The sequence below is a fragment of the Gracilinanus agilis genome, chromosome 5, assembly GCF_016433145.1.
Source record: "Gracilinanus agilis isolate LMUSP501 chromosome 5, AgileGrace, whole genome shotgun sequence".
In the NCBI taxonomy this organism is placed as follows: Eukaryota; Metazoa; Chordata; class Mammalia; order Didelphimorphia; family Didelphidae; genus Gracilinanus; species Gracilinanus agilis.
This window is the reverse complement of record NC_058134.1, coordinates 268,810,369-268,836,883: the sequence shown is the minus strand read 5'-3', so window position 1 is coordinate 268,836,883 and position 26,515 is coordinate 268,810,369. Positions and strand designations below refer to the sequence as shown.

General features: G+C 37.7%; 1 protein-coding gene across 1 annotated transcript; it reads right to left on the bottom strand.

Moving 5' to 3' along the window:
- Nucleotides 1-2,508: 2,508 nt before the first annotated feature.
- On the bottom strand, nucleotides 2,509-6,983 carry IFNG (interferon gamma). The gene is made up of 4 exons (XM_044679202.1): nucleotides 6,867-6,983; nucleotides 5,217-5,288; nucleotides 4,785-4,970; nucleotides 2,509-2,640 (listed from the first exon to the last, which is right to left on the bottom strand). Exons 1-4 carry the CDS (start codon nucleotides 6,981-6,983, stop codon nucleotides 2,509-2,511), a joined length of 507 nt encoding a protein of 168 aa, XP_044535137.1.
- Nucleotides 6,984-26,515: the final 19,532 nt, after the last annotated feature.

The window sequence follows — 26,515 nt, the reverse complement described above, 5'->3', positions numbered from 1 at the left end:
GAAAATTCCAAACCTGGAATGTTGGCAGAGGCTTGAGGACACAAGGACTGAAAGCTGGCAGTTTTGCCTTTGGGCAAATTGAGGATTTGAGATTTTGAGAGAATTGAGGTTTTGGCAACTAATTGGACAGCCTATGGACTGGTATTGGGATCTTGAACTGTGGAGTTGTACTTTGGATTTTACTGTAATACCCTCAAGCAAGACCAAGGAGTTATTAGTTTGAAATAGGAGCTTTCTGGGTTGGTGGACATCCACAGAAATCCCTATTCTCCCTAACTCCTAATGGATTACTTTGCTGTATACCTGAAGTTTCCTGGGACCTGATACATCTAGAAACCATCCAGTGGACTGCTCTGTGAGATACCTATTTACCCTGACTAATCAGCCCTGCCCCAAGCTGGCTATTTATAGTTAGTGACAGAGTAGCCATTTTCCCATTCCAACATTCCCTGGCAGTTAACCCATAGATTTAAATGACAGTTGATTCCTCTTACTTCCCTTTTCTGCCCTTGTTAACTATTAAAAATCTTTTTATATATACTTCCTTGATTTCTCCTTCCCAGACTATAAGAATCCACTGTTGAGTTAAACTGTTTTCCCTGACTGTGTTTGTTTTCTGTTATCTTGTTATTTCCCAGCTAAGTGTGTGATAGTTTGTTACCTTTGTATAATTGGAATTTGGAAGATGCCATTTAAAAGTATATATATATATATTTTCTATGGACACGTGGGGACTATCAAACTACATTTCCCGTGGTCCAACAGGTTTCCAGTTCCGGTTCTTTGGGCGTGGGGACGCCTGCGTCACCACGCAGAGGACAGTTTAAATGGGAGGAGATCTGAAAGTAAGGCCTCTTGGTCTTCCTGAAGAGCTGACTGGCGAGCGGGAAAGAGAATGGTCTCCAGCGGTAAATATAAAAGATAGGCGCAGTCTTATATATATTTTGCCAGCATGGCCATGGCTTTAATTAAATTACTAATTTATATTATTATATCAATCTTTATCATTTTTAATCATAACACCTTCCCCATCCAGCTGAGGGATTAATTTAACCCCAGCTGTACCTGTGTCTCCCTTTCTAATCCCCTATCTATTCCAGTTACCTATTTCACAGGGGAGGGAGGAAGTGCTGCCATTGGGCTGCTGGGCAGAAGGGTGGGTGATGGGAGAAATGTCCTCAGGTGTGGTAGAGGGGGGAAAGGGAGAAGCCCCCTAGGGCATGCTTCAGGCACCCATGCTATAGGTTCTCCAACATGAACCTAAGCCATTAAAGAGTCAATGAAGGGGCAGCTGAGTAGCTCAATGGATTAAGAGCCAGGCCTAAAGATAGGAGGTCCTGGGTTCAAATCTGGCCTCAGACACTGCCTAGCTGTGTGACCCTGGACAAGTCACTTAACCCCCATTGCCTAGCCCTTACCACTCTTCTGCCTTAGAACCAATACATAATATTAATTCTAAAGCAGAAGATAAGACTCTTTAAAAAAGAGTCAGTGGAGCTTGAGGATTTAATGAACCTCAGGATAAAAAAATAATACCAATTTATCTTTTAAAGTCCAGGTCCTACCAGAACTGAACCAGATCCAGACCACCTAAACAGATCCAGAACATAGGGACCCCTTGTGAGGAAAAAATGAGAGAGGGCAATGGCCTCTATCCCTTTGCTCAGCAATAGTTCTTAATGTTAGATATAGGGCTCAAGTAAAAGTTTTAACTTACTATAAAGAGGAATAGGCAATTTTATCTCCATTTGACAGATAAGAAAATTAAGACTCAGAAGGGATAATTTATTTGCCCATAAACACAATTAATTAATGGCAGATCCAATACCTGACCTCAAATCCCAGTTTTAAGGCCAATATCCCTTCGACTATAGCATTTTTCCAATGAAAAGTGACAGTGTAAGAATGAAACAGAAAAAAAAATATTTGCAAAAAACATACTTTTATTTAACCATATTGACTATTAATCATATAAACCAATGAGTTATTTCCCATCTGGGTAGAATCTCAGTTTTAAATAGTATTCCTTTGCTATAATAACTGGTACATTCACCTGGGATACCACAATTTTTTAAAGAGCAATACATTCAAGTATTATGTGTCAAAACATCAAATAGAGAAAAACTATTGGCTCAGAATGCAGATTTAAGAGAGAAGAGTCACTTCATTTGGAGGGCTTTGCAAGTGAAATAAATACATGTTGCTCTACTCTGCTGTATGGACAGTGGTGTCTTCCAAACAGTAGTGAAGTGGAGCAATCTGCATCAGAAAAGCCCATTTATAGGAAGTGGCAAGGGAATTTTGTCATAGCTTGACAAAGGGGAAGTAGGACATAAAATTCATAAATAAGAAATTGAATATATAGTAATAGATATTTGTTTTTAATTACATAACAATTGATATCATAAATAGTTGGTCACTCTATCCAAAATATATATTTTATATAAATAATCTAAATTATTAAATATTAATAAATAGAAAATAATTTGAGAATTGCAGATGGGATGGTTACTGTTTGATTGTTCTTTGGCTTCTGTTCTGTCTTCTTTTTCTCTTTCTTAGATGAGATTTGGATGAGAGGTCTTGCATGATTTCATCTAGTTCAAATATAGCTTTCCTTTGGACTTTGAAATCATTCACCTATTGTAAAGGAGAAGAAAATGTAACGTTAATTTCTGATGTCTAAGTCATAAGGATATCATATTATACTAGGAATATACCAGGAAATTCTCCGGCTTACAGGAGATGAGAGCAAAACTTGTCCCTTCAAAAAAGAAAAGCACAAGGTTTCCCTTAGAAAATTCCTCTTTTTGTGGACTGTTTTGGTTTCCTCAGATATCCAGAAGAAAATAAGTTAAATTGCTGGTAAGGTATTGATTTTTTTTAAGTATTTTGCTTCTCCAGCTCTCAGTTTCATGATCTATAAAGTGGAGGGAAGAAGAGAGGGAGATGAATTCTCAACTCTCCAACCCTTCCATGAACATTCTACATTTCCCACATTTTTACTAAATTGCTTTAAAATGACATTTCAATGAGTCAGTTCAGTATCACCATTAATACAATCTTGATGAAACAACAAGAGCAACTTTCTAAAAACGTAAAATTGTAAGTTATAGTTAATTATCTCCCTAGCTTTCTATACTGATTTCCTGGATCCAGCAAACTTGACTATTTGTATGTCCTCATATTAACCATAGGGGGCACCATGTTTGACAAAAGGAGGAAATTTTCAGCTTTTTTTCCCCTTATTCTGCTCATGAATTTCCTAAGAGCTCTTACTCCAATGCTTAAGTTGCCATTCTTTCCATGCTACTATCTTGCTTCTTTGTTGTCTCTATCCCATGCTCCAGAAATCTGCAATAGATCATCAGAGCAGGAGGAACCCTTGAAGTCTTCTAGTCTAAATACTTCCATTTATCAAGTAGATTCCCAGAGATAGAAAATAACTTCTGGTGAGTGACAGACATAGGATTCAGATAAATACAAGCCTCCAGGTTCCTAATCCAGGGATCTTTCTATTACAATAAACAGTTAGGGGGGTTTTGTAACTCACAGACTAGCTGCAAAACATAGTACATGACTACAGCCAGGGATCTGGACAAAAGTTCTAGTAACTCAAGCCTATCAGTGACAGAGGGGTCCCCTTGGGTCCCCAGTGTAGTTAGAAGTCCCCACCTTTCTTGGAATCCATCACTACCCAATCATAAAAGGACATAAATAATCCTATCTGGCAGAATGTTTAAAAAAATAATTTTACTGTGCCAGAAGAAAGAAATAAGACAGGAGGGTATTGGGTGGAAGTCACAGGAAGGTAGATTTGGATTCAATAAAAGGAAGAACTTTCTCATAACTGGAGCTGTTTAGAATAGAATGAACTCCTTATGAAGCAGGGAGTTCCTACTGCAAGCTCAACTCTGCTTCACTTAAGTCCAATTCATGAGCAAATCAAGATATCACCCCATGGTGTCATTGGTCCTTTTCAAAAAATAAAAGATGGAAACACTGTGATTTCCATGACCTAATGTCAGGGCTAGGGAACTAATTCATAATTACCAGAACTGTTCTTCCATAATATGTAAATTATCTGAGTCTTCTTTAAAATCAATAAGTAAAATCTCAGCTTTGTGTTACATTACACAATTCCATGATTATTTTTTTTAAATGGAGCTTGCCTACCCAATCTCTAAAGTGGTTTACCCCAAGCCAAAAGACTGTTCATTTATTGCCTTAATCTATGCTTGTTTTTCTTTCCCGTCTAGAATAGGAGAATCCTACAAGACTTAATAAGACTCTTTCTTCTCAATGACCAAAGTCCCCTCCTTAATCCTTCCATTTTCCTTTTGTTATATACAAGTTATTAGTCACTCTTTGAAAAATGAATTCAACCCTACGTTGACCAATTTTTCCTTAGTCATGGATACAGTGATAACCATCATGACCAACATTTCTCCAGAAATATATTTATGTGATTTTTCACACACCTTCCCCCAAACCACAAGAAGCATCACCTCAATTTGAAGGGAAGATTTTGGCCACCACATCATATATTTCACTGAGTTACATTTAGACCACTAGTCCTGCATATCCATGCCACAAGATGATTTCTAAAGCTAACTCTGGGAGGCATGATTGCTCTTCTTGGCTAATATTTGGCAAACTCGGGAAATCCTCGGTCCCAAGAGGTACAAGTTATCATTCAGTTGGTTCATTCATATACCATGAGCATTTCTTTTTTAAACCAAGTTCTACTTAGAAAGCCAGCCAGAGAGTGTTGCTCTCCTTACCTGAGTGTGGAGGAGATCTTCAATATCTTTGGCTCTGTTGAAAGTGTTGTTAGGGAAGAATTTGATGATCATGTCTTCTTTGATCTTTTCCAGGCTATTTTTGATGACGGAGTTGTCTTTCAAGATTTCAAAGATTTTGAAATAAACTGTGATAATATGGCTCATTAGGATTCTCTTGTCACTGTCCTGGGAGGGAGAAGGAGTAATGGAGAATGTTAGAAATGTTCCTAGTGGAAGTGGGCAAAGGGTGGACTATAGTTTGAGGAATGTGAACACACAGAGCACCTTGGACTTTGGAAAGTTATCCCCCCAAGGGATTTGCCCTATACCTGCAAGTTGGGGGAGGCAAAGTATCCAGGGGGTGGGTGGGAAGGTTAGAGTATAAGACCATGTAATCAAAGTGAAACTAGCCTACATAAGGCAATAACTCACCTCTTTCCAACGTTTCATCATGTTTGTGAAGAGAGGCCGACTACCATCAGCTATATCGGATACACTTGCATTCTGCAAAAAAGAAAGTAAATGTGTTTTACTCCAGTCATGAATTGTCCTAAAATATATAATACACATCCTACTAGGCCCATGAGTTCTGCTTATATTCGCAAACAAGAGTTATTTGGGTTCTTTGGACTTTTCAACTTTTCTAACTAGACCATCAAATTGCAGAAAGTAGTGTTTCCACCATCATTCAACTCCTACCCATTTGTCTCTGAGATATTCAAAAATAGGGGAATAAATGAGATAAAATGCATGCCATTCATCTAACTTGCCTGTTTTCTCGGCTATCATTTGTTACCGCTTCCCAATGAATTCTGCTTGGATCATGATTGTAATTTATCAAAATAGCAAAAGTTGTTTGATTGTTTTTTAAGTCACTTTTCATGTCAAAAGGTCCTACTAGCTTTAATGGTCTAAGACTTGTCCCACTATGATACACTGCCCCCTTGAGCACAGGACTCAAGACTCTTTCTATGACCCTACAGGAAGCTGAATTCCTATTGGAGCTATGACAACCTGAGAAGAAAAAAGTCTAGGGGTAAAAAAAGATCCAAAAGAAACTCATATAGGACTAACAACAAGAACTTTGAAGAAATGTGTGTGTTTTTTAAAAGCTGCAAATTAAAATGATTTTTAAAAATAAAATATTTCCAAACCAAAAATCACCAGTTAAGGTTACCAGTGGATCCAATAGACAGATGTTATGTGGAGACATATCTTTGCAGGGATTCCATGCTTTCCATCTCCACATAACACAGAGCATTGAATTTGGAGTCAGAGAATCAGGGTTTCCAATTTTTATCTTGTTATTTACTATCTTTACCTACTATCTGGCTGGGTGACCTTGGGGAAATTATCTCCCTTTTTCTGGATAGGTTTTATCTTCTGTAAAATGATCAGGTTGGACTGACTGACCTTCCAATTCTAAATCTAAGATGCTATAATCATTAATCTATAAAGAAAAGAGCAGCATGCTGGCTTCATAACTGCAACAACAAAATAATTCAGCAAATGACTAGAACTATCCCAGAAGGGGCCAATGTTTGATGACTTGAAAACACATAGTGCAATTCTTTTCAGGTATGGGAAATCCATGAACTCTAAACCATATTATTTTCATTGTTTCATGATTCTCTTCTCCATTACCAGGACTAATTTCTACTAAATTTGCCTTTTTTTCCTAACTTAATTCTCAATTACCCAATGAAACTGAAATTAATGGCATGCAATTGCTCTTTTCAACATGGACAGAACTATGGATTCCATTTCCTAATTAGGGCTCTCCCCTACCCAATAGCATTGGCAATGCTCTCATCTTTCTTCACATTCATAGAGTGCCCATCTAAAATTCTTACATCCATTCTAGTTCCTGATTAACTCATTTAGACCACACAAAGAGGTGGCTTGAAGGCAGCTGTTTCAATTAGAGTAAACTAGCTGAATAATGACCAGCACATAAACAAGTGGAGATACTTATGCCAACCCATCACAAACACCCAGGAAATGAGTATTGAGCCATTTTCAAGAACAAGCGAGATATCAAAGGACAGAGAGAAGTTGAAGAATACTCAAGTCCGTACTTACAAAGTAGTCATTAAGAGTTGCCAGATCTGCTGTTATAGTAGTAGCCTGAGAAACACAGCCAGCATAACCCAAAATGATACAAAGCCAGGATGCTAAGACGTAGCTTGGATAATTCATTGTTTCAGCAAGAAGGTAGCTAGACAGGAAGAGTAGAAACAAAGTGCTTCTTCGTATAGAAGTTCCTCGGGTCCAACACACTTAGATGAATTAACTCTTCCTTCCTAATAGCACTCTTGCTGATGATTAGGGGAAGAATGTACTTTCTTTCCTTCGGCTGCTCATATTTATACGTGGCTGTTGAATGTCATCATCACAATTTTTCACAAGTTTTAGAAAATGAGATGGTGTGAGATAGGCAGTGATGCTAGTTGAGGTTATTAATAGCTATGGTGTTGTGGGATTTCAGTCTTGTCATTAGTTTCCTTTAACCAACACAGGGTCTTTGGGTGAAGATGCTCATTGTCTCCACCAAGTGCATCATTCTTGAGGGTTCCCTCAAAAGCACTTTTATTTCACATCATGCTCCAGACTGGAAATATTCCATGCACCAACCCCCCCCCCATCACCACCAACTTCGCATTAGGTAGAGAAAGGGTGGCTCTTCATTGGCAACACAAAAACTGAGAATTTGTCTGTGGTTGGTAATAAGCAGAAAAGGAAGTTCTGATCTAACCTATGGGCAATCCTACCCTGACAAAGTGGAAGGGCTTTTGACTTTTTCTTGCAAATGGAGAAAAAAAAAACCCCAGAAAGACTGTGGTTAAGGGGTCAGCGTTATGACAGAGCCTTTAGAATTAGCTGAATAATAGAATATTCATCACCATCTTCCAGACATTCCAACAAAGGTTCTCAAACTGGGGTATATTTACAGATTTCAAGGGGCTCATGAATCTGGATGGGGGAAAACTGCACCTTTATTTTCACTAACTTTTAATTTAAATGTACAAATTCTTTCAATTATTTAAATTTTTTTTTCCTGGAAGGAATCCAAATGCTTCACCAAACTGCTAAATGAGTCTCTTTCTCTCTTCCCCCCTCTCCTACAGAATATATACTCACACACAGAGAGAAGCTCTAGAAGTTTTATATTCATTAGAAATATCTATCTCTTTCTCCCTTGAATGAGAGGAAGGAAGGACGAGGTACTTATTCATTTATTTTTACAAATGCAAAAAGTAAAAATCTTTTATTTCTCCCAATATTCCATTCCAGTATCATGTTATGAAAAATATTCCTTCTCTAAGACTTTGCATTAGACACACAACATACTTAGTTCAAAGAGTTTTGTAAAGATCCTTTCGCTTCATTGCTGTGGGGGTCTCTCTACCAGTGGAGATCATGACCCTCTACATCTTCATTGGCAGTCTTCACTCATTTCCGTGGTCAACATGTAAAATCTAGATCAGGCTGCTTACCATCTCAGGGAGAGGGGAGCACAAGGAAGGAGGGAAGGTCAAAAGAAAGGAGAGAATCTGGACCTCAAAACTTTTTAAAAAATGAATGTTGAAAAATTGTTTTTTCATGTAATAAAAGAAAATAATTTTTTTCTTAATCTGTGGCCAAAAAAAAAAGTCATTGCACAGTGGCCAACCTTCTGGTCATGAGCCTTTTCCCCAACTTGGACTGGTTTTCAGATGAACAAACTAAAAGCCAATCTGTACTTGAAATTTTATCAGTGAGAACAGCTAGGTGGCATAATGGTCTAAGAGTCAGGCCTAAACACAAGTGGTCCTGCATTCAAATCTGGTCTCATACTTCCTAACTGTGTGATGCTGGATAAGTCACTTAATCCTCATTGCCTCACCTTTATTGTCTTCTGCCTTGGAACCAATATGCAGTACTGATTCTAAAATGGAAGGCAAAGAATTAAGAAAGAAACTTTATCAGCTTGCTAGGAGCAGCAAAAGCCTGGGTTCTGTTGACATAGAATATGAGGACCCATGGCTGTCTCCATACCCTGATGAGGCACTGGAGTAATACTTTAGTGCAGGCCACATTAGATATGAATGCCTCCATAGTGTAGGTATTTAAATTAGGAGACCCAGTAACTTAAATCCTAGGCAAAGTAGATTGGACTTAAGGAAAACAAGTTGTGAACAAATAGAAAGCTGGCATTTGGTGTCAGGAAGAAATGAGTTCAAGTTCCTCTTCCTGGGTCAGTGACCTTAGGCAAGTCATTAAAAGTTTTAGAGTGGGTATTAATCTGCAGTAGTAGATGGAATTTCCTCACCTTGGAGTCCCCTATGACAATGAAATCATGGTATTATCAAAAACAATTCTATAAATTAGGAACACAGAGCTAAAAGAGAGCACAGAGACCAAACCCTTCATTTTACATTTGAGGAAAATGGAATCCAAAGGAACTATGGGATTTGTTTATGGTCATACAGATGGTAAGTGATAGCCAGGATGTGATCCTAGGTCTTCTGTCCGTAAATACAGCATTCTTTCCATTCTTCCATACAAGGATATGAAATTAAATGCAAAATACTACCTCACTTCAAGGAATTCAAATTCTAATATAGAAAAACCAAATAAGTATAGTGAAATAAATAGAAAATGTAGACAAAGAAATTTGGTAGAGTTCTAATAACTGAGGGTATCAAGGAAGATGTTAGGAATTGAGCTATGTCACCAGAAGGGAGAAGTAAGAACATTTCAGATATCAGGAATCACTTGGGCAAAGACATGGAAGTGGGAAATAGAACATCTTGTACAGGCATCGCATCAATTTTTAACTGAAAAGCATAGAACATGAAGGAAAGTTATATAGAATCAATCTTCAAACATAAGTTGAAACCATGAGGTGAAAGGCTTTAAATATATTTTGTATTAGAGGCAATGGGGAACCACTGAAATGTCTTAAGAAAGAAGCATGGTCAGACTTGTGTTTTAGGAATAGAAACTAAAGAACTTTATCAAGGATGAATTGAGGAGAGGCTAGACTGGAAATAGCATATCAATTGACTTCTATGATATAGATATGATTAGTAAATGTTGAAAACTACAAAGCTTCATCAGTCATATTGATCATGATAGGAATCCAGATAAAAGACCCTATCAAAGACCCTATTTCTCCAATTGGCCTTCCACGAGTAAATACTGTGAAGCAAATATGCTGGGTAAATAGAAAAAGGGTGAGAGGGTGTGTTGATAAGCTATTATCTCTATATTTAGACTTCTATAAATTACATCTATATAGATTGATGACAGATAAATATGTAGCTGAGATATATAGTTAGATAATTAGGGGGAGAGAAAGAGACAGAGACAGAGAGGAAGAGAGGGAGGGAAAGATGGTGTTGTGGGATTTCAGACTTGTCATTAGTTTCCTTTAACTAATTCAGATTCTTAGGGTGACGGTGTTCAATGTCTCCACCAGCTGTATACCATTCTTGAGGGATCCTTCAAATGTACTTTTACTTCTCAAGCTCCAGATTGAAAATTTTCCTTACACCCCACCCCCAGCTTCACATTAGGTAAAGGGTAGCTCTTCATTGGCAGCATAAACTGAAAATTTGTTTGTGGTTGGTAATAAGCAGAAAAGGAAATTCTGGTCTAACCTATGGGCAATCTTGTCCTGACAGAGTGGAAGAATTGTTTTTATTTTTTCTTGCAAATGGCAAAATAAATCCAAGAAAGTCTGTGATTAAGAGGTCAGTATGATGAGTAGAGAGAGGGAGACAGTGATGAAGCCAGAGAAAGAGAGAGAATTCAACCAACGTATTCCCTAGCTCCTGCATTTTCTAACTATGAGAAACAGAAAGTGAGAAACAGAGAACTAGAGAGAAACAAACATACATATAGATATTCATATATACATACATACAAAACCTTGGTCTAAAGAATTTCAGTTGAAGGAACTTCCTCTCACCATGGAGGCCAGCTCCCATTCTGGAGTTTATAATTTTAGAGTTTTGTAGAGCACAGAGGAGTGAAGTAAATGATTTGCCCAGAGTCAAGTAGCTAGGATGTATCAGAAGTTGACCTCAGTTCCTGACTCCAAGGTCAGATATCTGACCAAAACCCATGTTGCCTCTATTAAAATTATAATACAGACTTCTATGGATATAAATATCTCTAAAGATAGCTATAGATTTAATTATAAATAGATACTTTAGTTGATTAAACATTAAGTGCTTTTTGGAGAGGTTATGTTGCATGCTAGTAGTATAGATATAAAATCAGGTAGTCTTAGTCCCCTTAAAGTTTCAGTCTCTTAAAGGAGACAGACAGACAGACTGACAGACAGATAGATAGATAGATGAATAATGGATAGATGGATGGATGGATAGATGGATGGATGGATGGACAGACAGACAGACAGATAGCTAGATAGATACCTTAAACATAGATATTTCTCAATAATATGGAAATAGGTCGTGATCAATGACACATGTAAAACCCAATGGAATTGTACTTTGGCTATGGGAGGGGGGTGGAAGGAGGAGAGGGAAAGAACATGAATCATTTAGCCATGGAAAATTTTTCTTAATTAATCAATTTTTTAAAAAGTAGATATTTCTGTCTTTATGCATATAAATTTTAAATGGCATATATACATATACAGAGAGACATATGAATATGACATCTGTAGAGGGAGAGACAGATATATTAATCTCTGAACATTGATACCTAAAGACATGTCTTTTGGTAATTTCCAATCATGTCCAACTCTTTGTGACCTCATTTGGGACATTCTTGGCAAAAATACTAGAATATTTTGCCATTTACTTCTCCAGCTCATTTTACAGACAAGGAAACTAAGGCCAACATGGTTAAGTGGCTTGCACAGGATCATACAGCTAGTAACTGTCTAAGGCCAAATTTGAACCCAGAAAGATGAATCTTCCTGACTCTAGGCTGAGCATTTTATCCACTGGGCTGCCTAGATCTCCTTCTATACTTATACCTATAAACATATAGAAAGATATTTCCTATAATCTTAGGAGACGCAGAATGGAATTGTGCCAAGTTGGTGAACCTATGGCACACATGCCAGAGGGGGCTGTTCCCTTCCCCCTCTCTGCTGCACCTGAGGACATTTTTTTCACATCACCCACCCCTCTGCTTAGCAGCCCAATGGGAGCATTTCCTCCCTCCCCTGTCTTGGGTAAGGGGGTGGCTCACATGTGGCATGCAGGTGTAGTTTGGACACTCAGTCTCTAAAAGGTTTATCATCACTGGAATAGCGGATAACCAGTCAGACTTGGAATCAGGAATTAGGTTTAAGGCTTATGTCTAACACGTGCTGATCCTGAGTAAGTGGTTTAACTTCTTAATACCCCAGGCAACTCTCTAAAATTATAAACTTCAGAGTCAGAGCCCACTTCTGGTGGAGAGGGGAATCTCCTCTTCTGAAATTCCTTATGCCAAATGAAATCACAGGAAGTATAATCTTATATCATGGGGAAACTGGAGCTTAAGGGTAACTTATCCAAGATCACATAGATAGTAAATAGGAGAGTTGGAGCTTGAGCCCAATTACTGGGACTCTTAAGTTCAATCCTCTTTCCTCCAGCCTAGCTAATCATATGTTTACAAAACTTAGATCATTGCAGGACCAAAGGAGAATAGTAGGGTTTCTGCAAATTCAAAGGTGTCCTCATTTTGCTGACAGTAGATTTTCACCCATCTGTGATGCTGAGGGACAGAACCACAAGTATATTATCATAAAAGATTTTTCTTGTCAAGTTTGCCACACAAGAAAAATTCTTTCTCTCTCTTTTTTTTTGCCTGCAAGTCACCTTACTGTGAATGTAAAACCAAAGGTTTCACACCTTTTCCTTTAGCCACTTTTGAAACAAAAAAAGGAAATTCACCCCCTAGCTATCCTTGGAAAGTTCTGCAAAGCCACCAGTAGCCTAAATGAGACCACATTACTAAAACAGATGACTGCAAACTCAGTTTCTCTTCAGCAAAATGTTTTTCCTGAAAATTGGCCATGATGCTACACAGAGTCAGCAAAATGAGAGATGATATCTCATTTCTCTAACCTCTTTCATTAATAAGTATTCAACGTCTTGACTGACAGATGAAGCTCACTTTTTTCCTCTACAATCAGCATTTGCTTTAGGACTGAGGGACTTGGAACTCAATTCTTCCAACCAGATCCATGGGTTAGATTTCTTCTGACTATTATGAGTCATCATCATGGAGCAATGAATGGATACTTCCCCCCCCACTGCCGATCTCCCGAAACTCCTGACATCAGGTGTCCCGAGGAAAATGGGCATCTACGTGGAGAAAAATTTATCAGAATTTGACTCATAAAGTTCCCTCTCTTTGGGGAGAACTTTCAGAATCCCCCTCCTCCTCCCAGCCCTGGCAGTTCCAGACTGGTTGGTCATACTACATTCTTCCAGCCCTTAAGATTTTCACACCTCGTAAGGGTTATAATGATGATATATCCGATCTCAAGCAGCATCACTAATCTAGAGAACGGCAAGGAAAACCACTACCATATTTTCTGCTGGTTGTGAAAATTCTCAATCATAAGCTGAGGTCCAACCACTCATTTGTTTCTTCCTTCAAGAAATGTTTGTTATGCATATTAAGCCCCTTCTGGGTGGATAGACCCTAAAGAAATGCAAAAATAAACAAGACATGGTTTTTATCATCATCGAACATGCAAACTAATAGGGGAAATCAGCCTAAGCACAAATAGCTTTAATAAAAAATTGAACATTGTACATACATGAAGGAGAAAATCTTTGCTCTGTCTGGATCTAGCCTTTCTTGTAACAGGCTCCTCTTTGGTACTCTTGATTGACTCCTTTTCTAGAACACACCCAAAGAACCAATTATCCTCCTATTCCTCAGACTCAAAGCATAGCAGATGTCCTAGATTCCCCATTGTTTCTTACTCACTCTGATTCAAGCCATTTCTAAGTCTGCTGATTTCACCTTTGGGACAACTCTAGAATATGCTGCTCCCTTCTCTTCTCTGACACTGTCACCGCTCTAGTATGAGCCCTCATCACTTCATGCCTCAATCACTGCCATAGCCTACTGATGGGTCTGCTTGCCTCAAATCTCTCCCCACTCCAGTCCACTTTCCATTTGGCCACCAAAGTGATTTTCCTAAAACGTAGGTCTGATTATGCCCTTCCTCTACTCAATAAACTCCAGTGGCTCCCTATTGCTTCCAGGATCAATTACAAATGCTCTGTTTGGCATTCAAAGCCTTTCATAACCTCTTTCTAATCTTCTTATGCCTCATTGTACCCACACATACTCTTTGATCCAGTGGCACCAGCCTCCCATATCTTCCACTGACAAAACATTGCGTTTCCCAATTTGGGGAATTTTCTCCAGCTATCCCCCATGCCTGAAATGTTCTCCTGCCTCTTCTCTGCCAACTGCCTTCTCTGGTTTCCTATAAAACCCAATTAAAATCCCTTCTTTTATAGGAAGCCTTTCCCAACTCCATTTAATTCTTCTGCCCTCCCTCTTCTAATTAGTTCCTATTTATCATGTATATAGCTTGGTACATATTTGTTTGTATCTTATCTCTCTCATTAGATGGCAAGCTTCTTGAGGGCAGAGATTGTTTTCTTCTTTTCCTAGTCCCTGTGCTTAGTACATTGCCTGGCACATAGTCAGCCTTAATCAATGATTATTGATTAACTGATTTGCCAGAAGTCACACAAACTAGTATGTGTCTGAGGCAAAAATTGAACTCAAGTCTTCCTGACTCCAAGTCTAGAACTCTACCCATTCTACCACCTACTACCCACACGTTTCCCATAAGATATTACGTAAGTAAAAACATTCCCGTTCCTGCAAAACACCTAACCCTCTAGCTCTTTCTTTCTTAAGCTACCTTGTACTTATTTGGTGTTTTTTTTTTAATTCTTACCTTCTATCTTAGAATCAATACCATGTATTGGGTTCCAAGGCAGAAGAGCAGAAAGGGCAAGGCAATTGGAGTTAAGTGACTTGCCAAGGGCCAGGTAAATAAGTATCTGAAGCAAGATTTGAACTCGAGACTCCTTAACTACAATGCCAACATTCTCTTCACTATGCCACCTTGCTATTGAGGTTAGACAGAGGGTAAGTGACTTGTCTGGGGTCACTCAGCTAGTAAAATGAAAGAGTTAGAATAAAAACTCTTTTGGGTCCCTTCCAGATCAAAATCTATAATCTTATGACTACTAGCTTTTCCCCAGTAAGGGTTTAAAAAAAATTATTGGACTAATCAATGGTGAAACAAAGGAAAAAGTATTGAACTAAGAACCATACCTGAGTTCTAATTCTGACTGTCACTAACCAGTTGTGTGACACTAGATGTCATTTTATCTGTCTTGATCTTGATGACCTCATTTGTAAAATGAAGAATTCAGATTAAGTGATTGATAAGATTTTTTTTCCTGTTTAGCAGGCTGTATTATCCAACTTAAACCAACTCTGTGAGGATGAAGACCTACTTTCCATCTTTTCCTGATTTTGCCTAATGAGCATCTCAATGAACCTTGATTAAGGGCCTAGGTGGTTGAATGGGGTTGTGCAGGAAGCCGTCAAAGCCATGACGCTTAGCACAGCTAGTCACCAGCTCTGACAATCCAGCACAGCAGGTTGTCAGGAGGATGGAAATTCCACACTCAGCTTACCCTATGTGATTCTTTTTACAGTGACATTCACTTGCATTGAAACTATTGCAATCAATATCCTTATTCAGCCTCAGGGAGATACAGAAAAATAATACAGGTTCATGGCAAGAACAACCACAGTCACAATCTACCCACTATCCCAAAATAAACCCCCAGAGTATAGAATTTTCCCCTAGAATCAGCCCAGCAAAAAACCAGCAGTTAGTGAGTTAATGCAAGTTTCTAAATTTCCCAGCAAGAAAGTACCTGGCCTGAGTTTGTTCCCAAACTCCCACAGACCAAGGAAACAGTGAAACACAAGGAAAACGGGAATGACAAATTAGCACAGAATCACCCTTCCAGAACTGCATTCTTATTGACCTTATAGCAGAAAGAACAGCAAACATACTTTTAAAAATATAGTGAAAAATGAAAGAACGTCATGGGAACAAAATTTGGACCAGACTGATATTATTGTATCTTATTTGATGTAATCAACTACCATAACTATCTCCTTGATTGATGATAGGTATGAATAGTGTAATGTAACAATATACATGATTTAATTAGTTAAAATATAATCAACCATTATGCTTAACTAGGAAATGATGTTCTTGTACCTTACGGATGGCTGAAAATAATAAGTTCCTACTAAGCCATTCTGTAATGAATAATTCTTGACAAATTTCTTTGTTTAATCACAGTAAGATAATTCGTAAATGTCAATCATATGATGTTTCAAAAGTTAATATGTGATTTTGAATGTATGGGAAAATCAAAACCTGTATGAGAACATAAAGGAAAAAGGATATAAAAATAAAAATCAGCAGATGGCAACAGAGAACGGCCTCTGCAATTCCACTTGCATTCTGGCTCGTTTTCATTTCATTCTCACCACACCATCCCACCTCCAAAGACTCACCCAAGTGAAGAGCAGGGTTGTACTGGATGTTGGGTATTCACCAATTAAATTGTGGTTCCTACAATCTACTAGGGCAGATAGTAGACTCAAAAGCTAAATATAGATTATGGATTAAATACAAAGAAGTTCATAGAAGATGCTATCTCCCAAAGGGAACACTTTCTTCAGGAAGGATCAGGGAAGGCTTCATGGACAAGTGCAGAACAGGAGTTTAGAAAAATTTTATTTTAACAGGAAGACCAGATAGGTGCTTTGGGCTGATTCTTACTATCACATGGGCAGAACCCTTTTCTCTACATCCTCTCTTCAGACCATTCCCTATTGGCACTGCTTTCCCTTAATTAACATCTTAACACTGTCCCCTTAGGATTAGAAATGCCCCTAAGAACTCAACTGAGAGTGATCAATGAGAAAATAAAAATTGTCTGAGGCTTCTCCCTATATGGAAAGCTTCCTTCCGCTCCTATTTACCAAACCTGATTTCCCTCTAAAGCAGTGGTTCCCAAACTTTTTTGGCCTACCACCTCCTTTACAGAAAAAATATTACTTAGTGTCCTCTGGAAATTAATTTTTTTTAATTTTAATAGCAATTAATAGGAAAGATAAATGCACCTGTGGCCATCACCACTCCCTAGATTGCTGCAGCACCCACCATGGGGCAGTGGTGCCCACTTTGGGAATCACTGCTCTAAAGCCATGATTTTAGCTCAATTTGTACCCAGGGTCCTATTGCATCATCTTTTACTCTCTTTGGGGGAAATTATGGAATAATAAGATTCCCTTTTGTTTTGTTCTAAAGCAAAGATTTTTAACCTTCTTATGTAATTGACCCCTTTTGAAGTCTGGTGAAAACAATAGACTCTCAGAATAGTAGCCTAAGTGTAAAATATAAAATGCAAAGGAAGCCAATTATATTGAAATAAAGATCTATTCAAATTTACAGACTGCCCCCAAAATCTTTCCAAGAGCCTCTGCTATAGATCCCCAGTGTGGGATGACCCTGACTCTTCCACCAGAAAGTTTATTCTCTGTCTCCTCTGTCCTTATACTATGCCTGTCACTGTCCTTATCTCTAACTTCCCAAGAGCCAAACACATGCAAATCAAAAATTGTTGTGATCAATCATTCTTTTTCTTAAGTTAGCCTTGGAAGTTACACAGAAATATTTTAAATCATTAATTTAGTGTCTAACTTAGCATGTACTCTTTTCCCATCTATTTTAATTCCTCTTACATGATTAACAAATATGAATCAGAAAGTAATTATGATCAATCATATTTTCATGAGAAATAGTATGGTAGACTGAATAGAGAGCTGGCCTTCTCACCTGGAAAACCTGAGTTCAAGTTCTTCATCTGACACATATTGACTGTGGCACATTAAATTGAAGAGTACTCTTTCACCTGGTAAAGGGAGTATCCAGGTAAAGGGAATATCCTCATCTGAGAGTCACAGCTCCAGTTCCTATTCCTAACCCAAAGTTTTATATCAAATAAATGGGAAATCTAAAAACGAGAACAAAGAAGCAGAGAAAATCAAGCAGGAAGGACCTGGCTGCAAAGACACCTGGAAGGGAATTAACTTTTACTGCCCTTTTGTTAACTTCAAGAAATGATAAAAAGCAATTCAGCCCATTCCTAATATTCAAAAGCGACAACCACAGAGATCCACTTTGCAATATCTAGACTCTAGTGACGGAATTCCTAACACAAAATGCCAAAGGGTCTTCCCTCCACCACTACCTTTCCCCACCCCTATTGTGCCTCTTACCCCACACTTCCTTGTCTCATTCTACTATGTACCAGGGCATTGTGTTAGACACTGGGGATGAAATAGTTAACAAAACAGATATAAAAATAAGATCTCTCTAATCTCAGTGAGTTCACATTTAACTACAGAGGAAAAAAACATGTGCATCTATAAAGAAATATAAAATATTTGCAAAAAAATACAAAGTCATGGGATGGAGAGCAATAAGAACCAGTATAATCAGGATGTTTCCTCCTCTTTTTAGGATGCAATAGCAGGTATATCTTTTGAGCAGAGATATTTACGTAGTATTCTAAAATTCAAAAGAAAATGTTACTTTCCCAGATAATGCATATATTCTGGTCTTCAATCATCCATTTAAAAATCATTCTTCATAGAATAAAAGCAGATATGGAACTGAAATAAGCTTATGAAAAGAAGCTCATGCTTATACATACAGGTATCTTTTTTTTATCAATTTTAAATAAATTTTATTCTCCAAGACAAAAATTGCATTTCCACTTGTTAACAGTGCTGATAAAGTGTAATGTTGTTCACTTCTCCCTCTGCACACATTCAAGTATTCAGAATGTCCAGATTTACACAGTAGCTTAAATGTTACTTTTAAACTGCTACTGCCTTGCTACAAATTTGAGTCCTTCAATTTTATGAAAGCTGTGTGTGTATATATATATATATGTTTATGTATGTGTAGCTATGGAAATTTCTGGGAACATCTACTAAGTTACCGAGGACTTGAGATTTGTGTTTTTGAAAGGATTAGCCAAATATATGAAATCACAGATCCCTGAACTTTTTTTTTTAAACCCTTACCTTCCATCTTGGAGTCAATACTCCAAGGCAGAAGAGTGGTAAGGGCTAGGCAATGGGGGTCAAGTGACTTGCCCAGGATCACACAGCTGGGAAGTATCTGAGGACAGATTTGAACCTAGGACCTCCCATCTCTAGACCTGGCCCTCAATCCACTGAGCTACCCAGCTGCCCCCAATCCCTGAACTTTTGAGGTTTTGTCTATATACTAAAATACATAGCTGGCAGCAAGGTAGCAGAGTGATTCTGGTTGGACTTTGAGTCAAAAAGACTTGAGTTTGATTTCTGCTTCAGATAACCTACAAATTAAAGAATCCCTGGCAAATTATTTGACCCCTCTCAGCCTCAGTTTCCTCATCTGCAAAAATGAAGATACCAGCACCTACCTTGAAGAGTTGTTGGGAGAATTAAAAGAGATGACATGACATTGAGAGCATGGTAAATCTTAAAGGTCTACAAAAATGTTAGCCACTCTAGACATGAATTGAGCGTAGACCTTCTTTATGGGAGCACACTGCCAATGCATTATTGTCCCAAGTATATGGCACCCTTTGTGACCTTCTGTGGTGAAGTGAAGAGAGTGCTAGATTGAAAGTCAGAAGACCTAGGTCTAAGTTCTCTCACTACTTACATGATGATGAGCAAGTTAAAATCCCTCTGGACCTCAGTTTACTTTATCTATAAAGTGAGAAGATTAGTATGAGTGTCCTCAAAGGACCTCAAAATCTTCGATCCTAATGTACCTCTCCTCTAGTAGAATTATACATACATATATATATATTTTTTTTTAAACTCTTACTTTCTGTCTTAGTAGTAACTCTAAGACAGAAGGACAAGGGCTAGGCAAATGAGGTTAAATGTCTTGCCCAGGATCATGCCACTAGGAAGTGTCTAAAGCCAGATTTGAGCACAGATCCTGCCTTCTGACTCCACATCTAACATTCTATCCATTGTGCCACCTAGCTGCCTTCCAGAATGGCATTTACAAAATGGCGACCCTTTTTAATGAGAAAATGAGAAACTAAGGCATGATGGCCCTTTGCTCAGAAACTTTTGAGGGTGTGTGTGTGTGTGTGTGTGTGTGTGTGTTTCTAACAAAAACCAAAAAGCTAGTCCATTAGCCCAGAGAAATTCCCAGTGACACATCACCAAACAGCCAAGCTGTTCTACCATGAAAAGATTAATCTTATTGTTCAAAGAATCCAGGACAGGGTGCACTAGTTCTCCCCTCCACTTAGACATGTGAAGGAGTAGTTTCCTAGCAGACTTTTAGCATGGTGGTATATATTCTGTTAAAGGAACCTGTGGTTTGGGGGTTTCCCCACACTTCCACATCTTTTAACGGTGACTCCGCAGGTTGGTTTTCTCCTTAGTCACATAGGAATAGGATTGCCCCCAGCCAAGGTGTGAAGTCGATTCAACCTGATTTCCTCTCTCCATCCCCACAGTTACCCTCTGAAAAGAGGAAGTCTCCCTCTTACCTCCATTCAGTCACTGATGTCACATTTCCCCCCACCAATGAAACTTTTCAATTTCTGGGCTTTGATGACATTTTTCAGGTTTATGGTGCCCAGGTGCTGGCAACTTGGCCCTCTGAAAGAGAGCAAAGCTTTACTTTCTGTAGTTGAGATCGTTGTTTCATTTCTTCTTATCTGAGCAGTAATTTAAAAAAAAAAAACTTCCTGTGAAGAAATTCTCATGACCTTAGTGAAACACATTCTATAGCTTCTATCCTCATCTTCACTGACCATGTCAATTGTCACCACCCTAGCAGCCCCAGTTCATGGATGTTGAAGTGCTGATCTTAGAAATGGACTTGAAGATAAATACTGTGAAAGGACTTCATTTCACTTTTTCATATTTCCAGGCTCCTACTGTCCCTTCTAAGTCTATGGGGTTTATGTCCCTTAACTCCCTTTGCTGTTGTTTTTCGCTTTGTTTTTGTTTTGAGATGGGTTCTTCTTATTTTACCCAGACTGGAAATATATCAGTCATTCATGGGAAGATCCCATTCCTGATCAGCATAGGAATTTTGGCGAGCTTCATTCAATCTGGGCCAGTTTACTCCTTCTTAGGCGACCTCATGGTCCATCATTCCCCCTCACTTATTGGTGTCTGACTTGGTGTTGATATCTGATGGACTCAGAACTCTCAAGTTCAAGTGATACAACAGCCTCATAGCAGGGATTTCAAACAGGTTCCATAGCTACCGCATCTAAAAGTCTTTTAATTTATTCATTGGTTCAACCTCAAGTACATTAAGGGATCTGGTCTTAGAACTGGTCTACTAGTAAATGTAAGGTCCATTTAGGATTGGTGATGTTGTTACTTTACCCAAACACTCTTCTGATCTATCCTATTTTTTCTCTATGCCTTATCTTTTTAAGTCTCAGTTGTAGTGACAAATCCATAATTTGCAACCTCAAAGTTCTCTCTCACATCCTCAGATTGCTAAAGATGGCAAAAAAGAAAATAATGACTGGAGAAATTGTCGGAGGATGAGCATACTATTGTACTGTTGACCAAGCTGGGAATCACTACAGCCATTCTGGAAAGATATTTGGAATTATGGAATTATACCTAAAAAGTCACTAAACTGTACATATCCTTTGATCCAGAAATAACATTATACTTAGTAATTCCAAATATCTTTCCAGGATGTCTATAATGATTCCCACAACTTCTCCACTCATCGTTATTTTCCTTTTTCATCATCTTTGCCAAGTTGAAGGCCTAAGATAAAACTTTGAGGTTACTTAAATTTGCATTTCTCTTATTACTAGTAATTTGAGAGATATTTTTTCATGTGATTGCAGATATCTTATTTTTCTTCCCTTGAAAACTGGCTGTTCATATCATTTGATTTGGGGTATAATTGCAAATGGCTTTTGTTCTTACTTATTGAATCAATTCTTTATATGTTTTGGTTATTGGACCTTTATCAGAGAAACATTTTGCAACAATTTTTTCAAAGTTATCTGTGGAAATGTGTATTGACTATGGGGGGGTGGAGATTAGGGGTTTGAAGGGGAAAGTAAGAACATGAATCATGTAACCATGGAAAAGTTTTCTAAAAAATAAAATTAAAAATGCAAAAAATTGAAAATTGAAATTAAAAATTAAAAATATAATTTTGTATCTATTAGTTTTTTATACAAAACATTTCAATTTTATGAAATAAAAATTTCCATTTTATATTTCATGATTTTTTCTATTCCTTGTCTGGTAAAGAGCTCTTCCATATCTACTGTTATGACATGTATCTCTTTCTTACTCTTGCTTTTTTTTTTCAACCTTTACCTTCCATTTAAGAATCAATGCTGTGAATTAGTTCCAAGACAGAAGAGTAGTAAGGGTTAGGCAATAGGGGCTAAGAGACTTGCCCAGGGACACACAGTGTCTGAGGCCATATTTGAACCCAGGACCTCCCATCTCTAGGCCTGGCTCTCAATCCACTGAGCCAGCTAGCTGGCCACTTCTAATTTGCTTTTAATTTGACCTTTTACATTTAGGCCATGTATCCATTTGAAGTTTATTATGGCTTATTTATTAGAGGTAGCTAGATGACAGAATAGATGAAGCATTGGACCTAGAGTCAGAAAGATCTTCCCGAGTTCAAAGCAGACCTCAGACATGTACTAGCTGTATGGTTCTGGGCAAGTCACTTAACTTCTGTCTGCCTTGGTTCTCTCTGCTATAAAAAGGGGATTATATAATAAACCCTATCTCCCAGGGTTGTGGTGAGAATCAAATGAGATATTTCTAAAGCTCTTAGCACAGTGCCTAGAACATAGAAATTACTTATTAAATGCTTATTCCCTTACACGGTATGAGATGTTGGTCTCTACCTAATTTCTGCCATTTTCCCAGAAGTTTGTGTTGAACGATGAGTCCATATCTTTGCAATTGGGGTCATTGAATTTATCAAACACCGTCTTATTATATTTATTTGTTTCTCTTTGCTGTATATGGTCTGTCTAATTGATCAAGTTTTCTATTTATTTTAACTTGTGCCACAAAGTTTTGATGATTAGTGCTTCTTGATATGGTTTAAGATCTGATACTAATAGCCCCCACTTCTTCTTTCCTATTTATTTTCATCATCTCCCTTGAGACAAAATAGATTTTTCTGTTCTTCCAGATGAATTTTGGTGTCTGAAATTTGATTATTATATGGTGCTAAACTAGTAAATTATTTAATATTGCCATCTTACATTAGCACAACCCAATTATGAGCAAGGAATATCTTTCCAATTATTTAGATCTGTTTATTTCTATAAAGATTTTTTACTAGTTTTTTTATTAAATTTCATTTTATTTTCCCCAAATTACATGTAAAACCAGTTTCCAGTATTTTTCAAAGAATATTGAATCTCAACTTCGTTCTCTCCCTCCCTCTCCACCCAGCTCCTCACCTTCATTGAGATGGTAAGCAGTCTCATATAGATTTTATATGTACAATCATGCAAAACATTTTTCCATATTAATCTTTTTGTGGAAGGAAACTCAAATAGAAAAAAAAATTTAAGAACGAAAGTAAAAAGTTTGCTTTGGTCTGGATTCAGACTCTCAGTTATTTTTCTCTGGAAGTAGATGACATTTTTTTTTATCATGAGTCCTTTGGGATAGTTTTGGATCATTGTGCTGCCAAGAATAGCTAATATTCACAGTTGTTCATTGTAAATTATTCGTCACTGTGCTCAGTGTTCTCCTGCTTCTGCTTATTTTACTCTGCTTCAGTTCATGTAAGTTTTTCCAGGTTTTTCTGAGCTCCCCCTGCTTACAGCACAATAGTATTCCATTGCAATCATATACTTTAACTTACTCAACTATTCCCCAATTCATGGGAATCTCCTCATTTTCCAAATCTTTTTCCCACAAAAAAAGAGATGCTTTAAATATTTTTGTAGATATAGGTCCTCCCCCCATTTTTATCTCTTTGTTTGGTAGCCTTTGGGACCTAGGTCCAAATTGCTCTCCTGAATAATTGAATCACTTCGCAACTCTCTGAATAGGACATTTGTGTCTCAAGTTTCCCACATCTCCTCCTAGTTTTTAATTTTAATTTCCATCCATTTGGAAAATGGACAATATGGGAGGCCAAAACTTCACTGAACACAGTGAGAGGATGAATATATTTCTTTTCAACCTGAGATTCTATCATAATTTTGTTTCTCATTCTTGAATTTGATGTCTATGGAGAAACCATTCTTATTTTTTAAAATAGCATTCACAGCTACTTTCTTCCCTTTTGCCCTTTTTCATCATTATCCATTGATTTAGAAGCCCCAATAAAGAGAATCCATTGTACTAAGAATCTTTCTTCTGAGGTCAGGTGCTATTCACCATAATTTCCACAGTGTAGATTATGTGTAGTTTTGAATTAAGTATTTTTCCTTGTGTGTAAAGTAAACTGAAAATGCAGCCTTGGTAATAAAGTGAGTAAGAAACCAAAGGCATGATTACTTCCTTCCTTTATACATTTTCTTTCTTATAATTTGGAAAGTGTTATTCCCTAAGTATGATATTACATATTAACAAAAAGTGAACATTGTCATACATTAGATTTTGTCTAAGAAATAAGATTTAATTCTTTACTAGTGGTTAAGGGAAATGAGCTGTGGTAGCAGCTAACACTTTGGGTGGAGATGTGTGGAGTTTCTTTTCATTATATGAAGAAGAGAAAGCAGGAAGTAATCAGAGAGACAACATCAGTGTTAATTAGTGTTGTTCAATATCATATTTGTTTCATTTTCCTATATCCATGTCAAATCAAACTACTTGTGGTTATCTAAATTTTTCACTAGATCAATCACCTCCACAAAAGTCTAATTTCAGTTACCTCAATACCCCATGGAAGTGACTCTGGGCTCTCGGAAGACAGGCCAATGAATTAACCTACTTTTAGCAAATTTGGAAAGTTCTAACATGACGGAAAATCTTTGTGTATAATTCAAGCAATAGATTAGGTTTACTTTCCAAAGACCAACCCCACCCAAGACCAACGTGAATAGACTGATCACCAGTAAGTGACGAATTCTTTGTCCATCCAAAAAAATTCTTTGGCAATCCATGAAACCATGAAACAGAATATAAAAATTTATTCTGCTTCTTCAGAGACCGAAGAAGCATGGTAGAAAAGAGTCTAGCAAAGTATTTTTTCCTCTTTAATTGCCATATTTCCTCTTTTAGTTCTTCTCTTAATACCAGTGTCTTTTATACTTCCTTAGAAGTGTTCGTCTCCTTTCCAGAGAGATACAAAGTGGGTTGACGAAGCTTTCTTTTCTAAACAATTTTTTCATTTGTCCATTGCGTTGATATCTCAGAGAGAGAAATATAGTACCAAGGAGTCTTGTTGCTGGCTTCATTCATAAGGTCACTGAATTAGAGTTGGAAGAAGTCTTGTATTCTAATCCCCTCATCTTACAGAAGAGAGGCTAAATGACTTGCCAATAATCACACAAGTAACATATTACAATGGTATTGAAAGAGGTCTCCTGATTCCAAATCTAGTATTCTTTGTGCTACGCCATGGTGCCTCACCATCCTGGCTCTAGGACTGAGGTTGCTATGTGTAGTAAGTTGACACAGGATTTGTTATGATTATAATTCTCCGGAAATATTTATAATTATTTGTTAGTAAGAGTTAGAAAGAAAGATCACCCAGAACAATTCTGAGGGACTTATGAGAAAGAGTGCTACCCACATTCAGAGGAAAAACTGTGAGAGAAGAAACACAGAAGAAAAACAACTGCTTGAACACATGGGATGATGAGGATATGATTTGGGATGTAGACGCTAAATGACCACCCCAATGCAACTGTCAATAATATAGAATTAGGTCTTGATCAATGACACATATAAAACCCAGGGGAATTGCACATCTGCTACCGGGGGGAGGGGGGGGGTTGGGTAGGAGGGAAAGAACATGAATCATGTAACCATGGGAAAATATTCTAAATTTTTTTTTAATTTTTAAAAATTTTAATAAATTTAAAAAAAATTTTTAAAGAGAGATCACTTGATCACTTAATTGTTCCTGGTCTCCATGCTACCAATTCCAAGTGTCTCCAGCCCCAAAAAGAGCATGCTCCTGCTCCTTCCCCTTTCTTATAAGACCAATGTGTCTCTCTGGCTAGATAGACCTGACCTCAGTCCGGGTCAGAACCAAGACTTCCAGATGCCAGGAGTCAAACAACCCTTAGGGCCAGCCTCTTCCCAGAGCCAGGGAGCCATGAAGATGTCTGGCATCATCCCATCATATGCATGCACAGCCAGGCAAAGAGTGGGGCTGAGATCAACCAAGAACAGGTTTTCAAATGGAATAAGGGGCTATAATTCATATTAAATTCACACAGATTCATTCTTGAATATCCTCAAACCCTGGCTCCTCAGCTTTCCATGGAAGGAAACCAGCCCCTAGGAAGACCTGAAAATGCCCAAGGTTTCCTGTAGATCATTTTATATGGCAAGCAAGAATTCTTTTTAAAAATTGAATAGCTGTTAAAACTTTTAAAAGGAAAGAATATCATTTATTATGAAAACTATCATTTTTG